Source organism: Danio rerio, chromosome 20, assembly GCF_049306965.1.
Source record: "Danio rerio strain Tuebingen ecotype United States chromosome 20, GRCz12tu, whole genome shotgun sequence".
In the NCBI taxonomy this organism is placed as follows: Eukaryota; Metazoa; Chordata; class Actinopteri; order Cypriniformes; family Danionidae; genus Danio; species Danio rerio.
Window position 1 is genome coordinate 33,952,968 of NC_133195.1, and position 12,057 is coordinate 33,965,024.

General features: G+C 34.0%; 1 protein-coding gene across 51 annotated transcripts in view; it reads left to right on the forward strand.

The window, feature by feature from the left end:
- The window catches only part of otofa (otoferlin a), a 145,325-nt gene that overhangs the window by 98,586 nt on the left and 34,682 nt on the right, over positions 1–12,057 (forward strand). For all 51 annotated transcript variants that reach the window (XM_073932662.1, XM_073932663.1, XM_009294734.5 and 48 more), the window contains exons 9-16: positions 541–672; positions 3,567–3,629; positions 3,733–3,817; positions 3,897–4,056; positions 4,685–4,871; positions 6,353–6,539; positions 6,646–6,869; positions 11,847–11,955. In XM_073932662.1, the coding sequence (XP_073788763.1) occupies positions 541–672; positions 3,567–3,629; positions 3,733–3,817; positions 3,897–4,056; positions 4,685–4,871; positions 6,353–6,539; positions 6,646–6,869; positions 11,847–11,955 (1,147 nt within the window). The remainder of the gene's footprint in view (positions 1–540; positions 673–3,566; positions 3,630–3,732; positions 3,818–3,896; positions 4,057–4,684; positions 4,872–6,352; positions 6,540–6,645; positions 6,870–11,846; positions 11,956–12,057) is intronic.

Consider the following 12,057-nt stretch of genomic DNA (forward strand, 5'->3'; position numbering starts at 1 on the left):
GAAGTGTATGTTGTGCCCTCTGGTGGATTTACGTGAGAAGAGGACACGTGACAGAGACCATCAAAAAGTGTAAAGAGTGGCTTCTGGCGGATTTGCATAAGCAAAAACTGCACGCAGATATACTTGCAGTTACGTATTTCACTGTCCTCAGAAATGTAGACCTGGGTATGTATCCGCAATGAGCCTGGGTTTCATTTGGTAGTTCATTTTAGCTGTGTAAATCTGAATTATCTTGGCTCACTTGCGAGCTGAAAGGATGAAAAGTGTTATGCTTTTCTTTCCATTGACTAAGTTTGGTTTGGTAATTTGTCTATATGCAGCCTTGGATATTTACTTTATGAATCTGTGATCCAGTAGGATACGCTGGAGCTCATTTGTCATTTAAATCCCCAAAGCAAACTTAACTAATTTGCTCTCTGTAGTAATAAATGCATAACAGATTTCACCCCCAAATGAACACAGCCTCATCAGTCTTAGTCAAAGACGCCCACTGTAGGTTTTATCAGCAGTATTATTTAGTTGAATTGTGATGTCTTGCAGATCAGTGTTACAGTAATCGAGGCCCGTCAGCTGGTCGGATTGAACATGGACCCTGTGGTTTGCGTGGAAATTGGAGAGGAGAAGAAGTACACGTCAATGAAGGAGTCAACAAACTGCCCTTACTACAATGAGGTGATGACATTCACAGTGATGAAACGTCTGAGCAGATAATAAAACAAAGAATATAAAAAATATTTTTCATGTTATTTTATTTAGGCTTTTTAATCATATTTAAAAAAATGGAATTAATAGTGATAAATTCAAAAAGCCACAATGGATTTCTGATTCAACATATGATAATGTAAAGGGGACTTATAATAAATAAATAACTTGTCTAAATATAGCCCGCCTCTAATGGTAAAACTTAATCAAGTACATTTTTTATAAACCTACCTAAATCCTACAGATTAGCGACGATCACCCTATTATTATCATATAAAGTATCTGTCAAAGATATTGTCAGTGACTAAGAATCATTATGAATGTGGGGCTTTAGGATGCCCAAATGAACAGTGTAGTCTCCATACACTACCTTTTTTAAGCCACTGTTTTTGACATTTTCAGTTTTTCACAAAGCTAATGCTAGTGCTATTTTAAATCCATGCATAGGCATTTGTAGCCTGCCCTCATTTGAATTTAAAGTGACAGTCACCAAAATGACACAATTTGGATCAAAGCCTAAAAGAGGCTGTTTAAAATAGTTCTAAAACATTTTTGTTGGGTATTTTGAGCTAAAACTTTACATACACAGGGACATTAGAGACTTATTTTACCACAATAGGTCCCCTTTAAATGTTTGGTTGGAAAAGGATCTGTCTGTTTACTAACAGGTTTAATGCATGTTGGATTAGAAATGCACACAGTAAAAATGTCTGATAATTAACAGTTGTCCATAATTCATGTGGGTGTTTTCTGTTTATTTACTTTTCAATTGCATTATGGGACACGTTGCTTTGAGAGCTTTTAAAAGTAATTTTTATTGACACATTTAGTGGTTTAAAGAATATGTTGTATAAGGGCGACGTGGTGGCGCTGTAGGTAGTCACAGCAAGAAGGTCGCTAGTTCTAGCCTCAGCTGGGTCAGTTGGCGTTTCTGTGTGGAGTTTGCATGTTCTCCACGCGTTCGCATGGGTTTCCTCCGGGTGCTCCGGTTTACCCTACAGTCCAAAGACATGCGGTACAGGTGAATTGGGTAGGCTAAATTGTCTGAAGTGTATGTGTGTGAATAAGTGTATGGATGTTTCCCAGAGATGGGTTGCGGCTGGAAGGGCATCCGCTGCGTAAAACATGTGCTGGATAAGTTGGTGGTTCATTCCGCAGTGGCGAACTCGGAATAATAAAGGGACTAAGCCAAAAATAAAATAAATGAATGAATGTGTTTTTAAGAAAAATTGTACAGACAAGTCAATTTGAATGCAATAATAACAGAAATACTTGCAGATAAGTACTTGGTTTTGCATAGTAATTTACACCACTTAGACAGAATTTTAAACTACTGTTCCAAAAATATCAAAGCTTATGAAAGTTTAAATAAATGGAAACACACTTTAATCAGAAACTATATTTTTTATTTGCTTGTTTATTTTACAGGGACAATACACTTGGCATTGTTATACAGTACAAAGATAACCGGTGTTGCGTACATATAGCATAAAGCTAATTCACAGCCCTTGTCCCTGACCTCGTCCCTGACCCTAAATAACAGAACTTTTAGAAAGCAAGAATAATTGACTTTTACTTGGCTGTTAAGTTTCAATGGAGCTGCTGTGTTGAAAACTAAATAACACTTCAATTTAGTGCTGCGTGACTTTGACAAAGTATGACTTTTATTAGCTGGTTTGTTTGCTGCTTTTTTGCTGAGTGTGTTTTTATGCCAGTACCTTTTCCTACAGTATTTACGCCTGTCAGAGATAAATAATTATGAAGCTATGAGTGATTCAATGTATTATTCATTCAATCGATTTCTTTCAAATGTCTGATTCATTAAGAAACGTAGTAAGTGGGTGTCTTCATGAATAGATCATTGAATCATTAATAAAAAGCAAATGACTTGATTGAACACGCAAGTGTTTTTCTAAGAGAGACATATGTTTTGCTCATGCTGTTGGATGGATCTGTTTTCATTGACCAACCATTAAAAAAAAAAAAACAATAAGTTGTCTAACATGTAAATAATTTAAAATTCCCTTTTTATTGTGTAAAATCCATATTACATAGTCATGTTCTAATGCCAATAATCGTTAAAGCGACACTTGCTTTTAAAATATAATTTAATTATCTTATAAAAACATTAATGGTTATTTTTCATTTCTTAATTTGAAATGTACATTTTGCATTATGACAACTTTCTAAGTGAAGTTTATAAACTAATTTCGGGAGGATCGCATGCTTATGATTGATCACAGCTGGTCCCGCATAAGCTTACGATTGATTAACAGATGATTCCTGACTCACTTATAAATAACCAGAGTTTTCTTATCTCAGAGTCTTCATCTTGATAATTTCTGTGCGGAGTTTGCTTTCTCCCGTGCTCACGTGGGTTTTCCATAGGTTCTCTGATTTCCTCCCACAGTCCATAGCCAAGCTCTTAGCAAGTGTACATCTCTTCTTAGCCATTTTATTAGCCCAAAATAAGTCAGGAAGGTCTTTGAGAACTTCCTTAGCTCAAATTCTCCTCTCGCCCTGCAAACACGAGGGAGTCCCGGGCTCAAGGATCTAATGAGCTCAGGGCTCTCTCCTGGGACAGCATGCCAAATAAGATTTATTATCACTCATCAGCTAAGTGTGAACTCTTAAAAAAGTTTTATTTCATAATGAACACTTTTTTTAGTCTTCTTACTTGTTTTACTTGTTTTTTTTATTTTTACTAAGCAGTGACATGCATTATAATGCCAGATCCTACATTAAATATTAGATTGTCGTAGGTGATAAACATTGCACACCCACGTACAGCAGATGATGAACAGTCTCATTAATTTCATGTCTACAGCCATTTTGATTATCTTTATCTCTCTCTCTTCAAACAGTATTTTGTCTTCGACTTCCACGTGCCTCCAGACGTCATGTTTGACAAAATTATAAAGATTTCAGTGAGTAGATAAAGCCACGCATCATACACTTTTACAAACCTTTAATCAAACCTCCATTGGAAACAGCGGATTAAGTTGTACTTTTTTTTTTGCTAAAATTAAGGTAATACATTCTAAAAACCTTCTGCGAAGCGGCACCCTCGTGGGCACCTTCAAACTAGACGTGGGGACTGTTTACACACAACCTGGTCGGTAACCATAAAAATAAGTGAGAGATGTACTGATTAAATGGGAAGATGGCTTTTATTTGTTGAATGTTTCTCACAGAACATCAGTTTCATCACAAATGGGCGATGCTGTCAGACCCTGATGACATCACGACTGGCTGCAAAGGTTATGTTAAATGTGACATCGCAGTCGTGGGAAAAGGAGACAACATCAAGACTCCACACAAGGCCAGTGAAGCAGACGAGGATGACATAGAGGGGTTAGTGTGCTGTGTTCTAATCATGTGATAATAAATTGTGCCATACTGTAGCACCAATTTTGGATTGGTGCCAGATTTGGAAGGCTTGTGCATATTTGTTAATTCAGTCATTAATTAATTTATTAGTACATTTGAAGGTATTTGATATTATTAGATGTTAACAAACATAGTGTTTTGCCTGATTAATTCATTCATTTGTTTGTTTGTTCAATAATTCATTCATCCATGCTTACAATAGTCAATCAATCAATCAATCAATCAATCAATCAATCAATCATTCACTTACTCTTACATTTAATCATTAATTCATTCTTATACATTGATTCATACATTTATTTATTTATTAGTTCTTACCATTTTATTCTTTTTTTACATTTAATTGCTTTTTATTCTAACATTTATTTGTTTATTCAATTTTGAATGTATTTATTTATTCATTCATTCTTACAAAATTCATTCTTAAAAAAGAAACGTAGACTTGTCATAGCATTTATGAAACTCTCTGATGATTAATTCATTCATACAGTCACCTCTTTTTTCATGCATTTATCCCTTAAGTCATTCGTTTTATTTATTATATATTTAAGTGTCATGTCGGTCTATTCTCATGTTTGATGATTTATTGCAGGAATCTTCTCTTGCCGGAGGGTGTTCCATCAGAGAGACAGTGGGCTCGGTTTTATGTTAAGATTTATAGAGCTGAGGGTCTGCCTAAAATGAACACCAGTATCATGGCCAACGTGAAGAAAGCCTTTATTGGGGAAAACAGGGACCTTGTGGACCCTTACGTCCTGGTGCAATTTGCAGGGCAAAAGGTAAGAAACCACTAAAACATTTAACAAGGGGTCATTATTTATATCAAACATTTTTTTAATTAGACAGTAGCAAAACACTTTTTTGGCCTGAAGTGTATTTTCAAAATCCAAAATACACATTTAATTGTTTATTCTTTACTTTATTTATTTATAATTTTAAAAATTCTAAATCTATATTCTCAAGATGAGTATTTTTACTTTAAAACATCAGTTTACCGGAACTTTTATACTGTACACCAAAATCTAATTTTATTCATAAATACATTCTGTCGATTTTTACCGAGGGATATGTTTATGCATAATTTGTCTGATTATATACATAACAAATGTAGGGAAAAAAAGGAAAACAAGAATTTTGAACTTGTGAATATGTGTTCATATTCAATTAAATAGAAAATTTGTTATGAAGCAAACTAATAATCAATACTGTGATTAATACTTCCTTGAAGATTTATTAAATGTAAGGTTTTGGTCTCCTGACCTTCACCAGACATGTACAGTTGAAGTCAGAATTATTAGCCCCCCTGTTTATTGTTTTCCCTGATTTCTTGTTAACGGAGAGTAGATTTCTTCAACACATTTATTTTTACCACGATTTATTTTATCTTTGCCATGATGACAGCAAATAATATTTCTCTAGATGTTTTTGAAGACACTTCTATACAGCTTAAAGTGACATTTAAAGGCTTAACTAGGTTTATTAGGTTAACTAGGGAGGTTAGGGTAATTAGTCAAGTCATTGTATAACTATGGTTTGTTCTATAAACTATCAAAAACAAATCTAGCTTAAAGGGGCTAATAATTTTGACCTTAAAATGTTTTTTAAAAAATGAAAAACGGCTTTTATTTTAGCCGTAATAAAACAAAAAAGACAGTCTCGAAAAGAAAAATTATTATCAGACAAACTGTGAAAATTTAAAAAAAGAATAGGGGGGGGGGGGCTAATAATTCTGACCTCAACTGTATGTTCTAACATATGTCACCAAAACCCTATGTTCAGACTTTCTCTTCGACCCTATCAAAGACTAGATCTGACTTCAACTGTATATATTATATATAATAAAAACAAATTTCACAAATGCAAATCCTTAGCCATGCATAATATAACAAATAATCATGACTCCAATACAAAACACACAAACAAAAAAAGAAGAAAATAGAATTAGTAAAAAATGAAATATGTCTTAATGATTATAAATTATTTGTTTAGTATGTTTAATGTTTTTTTTATTAATTCTAATAAAAAATGAATTACAAAAAAATTAAGTTAACATCCTAAATAAAAATTGACATGGTGTTTTTCTCCTATGCGCCTACTGTTTCTTCAGGTGTGCTGAGTTTGAGTTGATTAAAAACTCATGCAAATAAATTGCACTTCCTAATTTAATCAACCAACTGATGAAGTTTGGTGATATCTGTCAGTTTACCCTATTCACCTGCAGTGTCTTGCCTAAATTAAATGTTTCTCATGCTGCTCACAGGGCAAAACATCTGTTCAGAAGAGCAGCTACGAGCCCATCTGGAACGAGCAAGTCATCTTCACGGAGATGTTCCCACCTTTGTGTAGGCGACTGAAAGTTCAGATCCGTGATTCAGACAAGGTGAACGATGTTGCCATAGGAACCCACTTCATTGATCTACGAAAGGTTTCCAATGATGGAGACAAAGGTACCTACGATCTGTCCCAGTGAAACACTAACACTGTAATGAATGTGCAGGATGTACATCCATAAACAGTGGTTTATGTTTACAGCTCCACTCCATCTCTCTCCAGGTTTCTTGCCCACTATGGGTCCGGCTTGGGTGAATATGTATGGGTCGACCCGTAACTACACCCTGATGGACGAACACCAGGACCTGAATGAGGGGTTGGGGGAAGGGGTGTCCTTCAGAGCACGTCTGCTCATTAGTATCGCGGTGGAGATTCTAGACACCACCTCTGCTGAGATCATGAGCTCCACTGAAGTACACATGGAGCCGGTGTCCAACATCTCAGAGGTGAGAGTCTACTTGTACAGTACATATGCTGTACACATGCATGCTTATAGAATGAACAATAATACAAATACAGTATGCATGGTGCCACCATTTTTTAAATATGACATTAAAACAAAACATGTGAAATTAAAATAAAACATCATTTTGTGTAAAAACAGTTAAACACAAAAACTCTTCTGTTTACATTTTACCAGGGGTGTAAAGTAACTAATTACAAATACTCAAACTACTGTAATTGAGTGTTTTTTTTTTTTCTCAGGAATAGTAATTTACTGAGTAGTTTTAAAAATGTGTACTTTTACTTTCCTTTGAGTACATTTATAGTGCAGTATCAGTACTTTTACTCCACCACTTTCCTTCAACCTGCAGTCACTACTTTTTTTTTTGTCTATGAAGATTAAAAAATTAGTCCTGTAATTCCTGTCCAATCAAATCGCACATAGAAGGTAAACGCCTCATATTGAACTACCTCAAGACATGGGCGATTTATAATTACAATTGCAGTAAACTATTTGGAATCGTTAAAAGTGTTCAAGAAGATGTCCAAAATCTTTACTTGCCATCACCCGGTGAAGATTAATTCAGACGCATCTCACTGATGAGAAGATTAATGTTTACTGTATGATGACTGAAATGGCCTTAAACACCCAGCAGCCACAAGACCATAACATGATGTCAGATTGACGTTGTACCCCAAAGTCGTGAAGATGTTGCATTTTGTTTGGAAATAAAAATCGGTTGACATCATTGTCCAACGTCCAACCTAAAATCAACTAAATATCAGTGTCTAATGATGTTACAGCTTGAGGTTGTGTGGGTGTTACCACTATAATGTCTATTAGATGTTGGATTTTGGTTGCCATACTTGACGAATATGGCAATGTTTGACGTCAATATGACGTTGGTTCAGACGTTGACTTGACGTTGGATTTGGGTCACTTTCTAACACAACCTAAAATCCAGCATCACTTGACATAATAAAAAAACGTTCTTAGATGCTGGCTGGACATTGAATTTTGGTCACCCAACATCACACCCTAAATCTATCCTAATATTAACATCTTATGATGTTGTGTGCATGCTGAGCAATGACTAAATGCACTACAGAACGTTACGTTTATACACATCCACAAATTAGATGTAAATGCATCAGCTTTTTACAGCGTAATACTCACTACTCACTACTCTTAAATAATTTTGAAAGGTCTACTTTTTACTCAAACTTTTGTAATATTTACCACAGATACTTTTTGCACTACAAGTAACTTAAGTAGGATTTTTCAGTACTCTTTTTATCACTGCATTTTAAACACATACAGTACATTTCATACAAAACCAGTCTTAAGTTGCGTGTGTATCTTTTTGGCAGCTGTAAAATTACACACATTGTTAAATACATTGTATGGGTCAAAACTTTAAAATATTAAGTAAAGATCATGTTATATGAAGATATTTTTTTTTAATTCTACTGTAAATATATAAAAACTAAATTTTTAATAGGTAATGTGCATTTATATTTTTGTAAATATTATTTTTTTTAACCATAAGATATAGATTCTCAAAAGGTCTAAATATAAAATGTTAAATATTGTCATATCCTAACAAACTATTCATCAATGGAAAGCTTATTAAAAATGTAAATATACAGTATGATGGGTTTTGAGGTCCAGTCTCACATATTTTCTGAAAAATCTATCATAAAATTGTCTATAAGTTGCACCACAGTCAAATTTGTATTGTTTTGAGAAAATTGATGTGGTCATATTATCAATAATACACTGTAATTATTCGAAAGCAGGCAAATATCAAATGTTTAATTATTAATCCTACTAGATTTCTTTCTTATAGAATAGGATATAAATAATTTGTATAAAGAAAAACTTGAAATGAGTGAAATCTGCATGGTGAGCATTTTCACTCATTGAAAAAAAATATCTTACTGCATTTCTGTTGTAATGTTTGCACATTTTTGTTGGAATATTTTTATTTACTGTTTAAAAAAAGAATCCAATTTAGGTAATCTGTAATCTCTGGACCCCCTTTTACCATTTCCAAAGGCAAACAGATCAATCCTGATTGTCTAAAATATCAACTGCCCGTTGGGAAATTACAAGGCCAAGCTCTTTGTCCTCAGACAAGAAGTCATTGCATATGTGGGAGTCCAGCCGTCTGAGATTTTGTGCTGCCTCTGGGAGCAAATATTGATTGTCAAATGAATTTTACTGAAGGGCAAGATTAGTTATCACACTTGATGTGGAGGCAAACACATGATTCTCATAGTCCCAAATGGCTTTGATGGCATGTCTAACCTGCCACTTTAAAAACGTTTGCATTGATCCAAGATATGTGAGGAATAGAGATATAAAAAAGTGCAGGCCAAAGATATGTCAAAGGTGTGATCATTGACATGAAACAAGGGAGCTAGAGACGTGCACACAAAATCAGATGTTTTCCTAGTGATAAGAGAAAAGGTTGAGCAGACTTCTTAAAGGGATAGTTTCCTATAAATAAATGTTTTGTCTTTTTTTTCTTTTTTTTTTAAATCATCTTCTTTTTTGTGTAACATAAAAGGATGCATTTTGAATACTGTACATTTTCTGTGCAATTACAACAAACAAGGATTAGAGCTTTTTAAGCTTCAAAAAGAAAGCAGCATAAAAGCATCTTGAAATTATCATAAAAGTAGTTTTTGCCCATCTGGTGCATTATAACTTTTCTGAAGTCATGTAATAGCTTTGTGAGATTCATTTACATTTCCATATTTTCCATGTAGTGCAATTCAGTGTGTATCATTTTTTTAGATTTCCAAAACTATTTGTTGTGACACTGGCGTTGCAAGACATCTGATTATCATTTGCAAACAAATAAGTCCTGCTTGACTGTATGCTGCACTATAACAAAATTATTGAGAGAGAGAAATACATGCATCCAAGTGGGGGCACATTAACACAACTTGAAAAAAATGTCATTGTAAACTGGCTATTGAAATTTTAACACAGAAGTAGTTATTATTAATTATTGTTTCAGTCTTTATTTACATTTATTATCATGTGTTTTAAATTCAACTTTAATATTCTATGAACATACAGTAGGATCAAGTTAACATTGAGCAAATTTAGTAGTATCCTACACTGTAAAAATAATACCTATATTTATATCTACTCAACAAAATTGAGGTGACAGATTACAAGCAATATTATTAATTGAATTCAACAGATTAAGTAACAAATAAATTAGTTAAATTAAATGAATTGACAACAATTAAATGAAAAGTACTCAATGTTTTTATTTTGATTTAACACAAAAATTGTGGAGTCTGTTCATCAGCTATAAAAATGTATACCCTATACCTACTCAATAAAGTTAAAATTAGCAATTAAACTAAAATAAGCAATTAAACTAAAACTAGTCAAAACCTAGCTGCTGGTGTAACTGTAAAAGTGAAAATTTAATCTCTTCTATAATATTTTTGTCATCAACATTTGAATAAATTGTCACAGTAGAGTACAGTAACAGTACGGAAAAAAGTTACTTCTTTATGAATTTCATTTCTGACTTTCTGCTAAGGACAGCAGAATATAAAGAGAGTTTTATATGATCAAAGATCATAGCTTCAGTTCAGTGAAAACCCCTGCTGGGCTAAAACATGAAGAGTCAATTATAATTTCTGACTGAACTCACATGCCCACTGTTGGGAAAACCCTATTCATGTCTGAGAGAAATTATGTGAGAGATCTCGATGTAATGAAATACAAAACAGTATAGGGTATCTGTTCCACTTCACAGCTAATTATTAAACTATTTTTGTAACTTTGATCAAATCAGTGCATGGTTCAGACATTCTTACCTTAAAATATCTTATTTCAGACATTGCTGCCTGCCAATGTTGCTAGAAGACACATGCATATACTATAAAACCTTTTTTATGAAGCATGGAAACACTACTAAACTACTATTAAAGGGCCATGAAATGTTTTGTGTAATTTTAGAAACACATAAGCACAATCTGTTATATTATTGTAAAGATAATCATGTAAACACTAAATGAGGTGGATTTCTCTCTGAATCCCCGGTTCTGAATGCACACAGTGGATAGCAGTGCAGCAGGTCTCTTTACCCGTCTTTTCCAACCATTGCCGGTAATCCGGAGGTATGTAAACATACTGTAGGCAAACACAGCAGCACAGATAAAGGGGATGTGACTGAATGGTAACAAACTCAACTGATAAAAGACAAACTCCGCCGTTCTCCTGACAAAACTGCTTCCTGCAAACCAACAGCTTTGCTGTATCTGCCCTTACAGCATCGTGAGGAAAAAAAAAATCTTGTGAATCATGGAAACAAATGCAAACGACCCTTAATGAATGGCTAAATACTGCTTGCTGTGAGCGGACACGGTCTTACCCAGTCATTGGGTCTCACAGCTTGGCAGGTCTGCATTGCCTTCGTAAAGCACGTGCTCTCATGAATAATTAAGAAGCAGGCTCTTCTTATAGGATAAGAAAACTCAGCTATTAATAATAATAAGAAACTGACGCACACATTCCACTAGCAGATTTGCAATACATCACAGATTTTGATCCCACCCCAAAAATTATTTTAAACCCAGAAGATGAAATTAGCTGACAAAAGTTCTAAATTTTCCAGTTTACTCCACAATTTAAGCTGACAGGTGCTAATGTCGTCCTAAATGATGCTCAACACACACAAAACAGTACTTGAGTGTGTCTTGAACCTTTAAAAGGATTAACCTTATTTGTTTTATTTGATTTGGTATTATTTGTTTGTACATTTAATGTATAATTTAATACTTATACTTACAATATTGTTGTTATGACTAGCTGATCTTGGTGTGTGTTTAGTTGTGGAGGTGATTGAGAATTGGGATGGGATGTAAAGCTGTATTTTGAACTTTGTATGTATCAGATCTTGTATCTGTAAATAGATTTTTTAAAAATCAGATATTTTTTCTTTCAGAGTGCTACAGGAAAGATGGAAGAATTTTTCCTTTTCGGGTCATTCTTGGAGGCCACAATGATAGACAGAAAAATAGGAGATAAACCCATCAGCTTTGAAGTCACCATCGGTGAGCTGAAGTTACCTGAAGTCTCTTTTCAGTTCTTTCACTTTTCAATATGCTGACAAAAATAGCAAGCAATGCTGTAGTGATCTCAAAACATCAAAATAT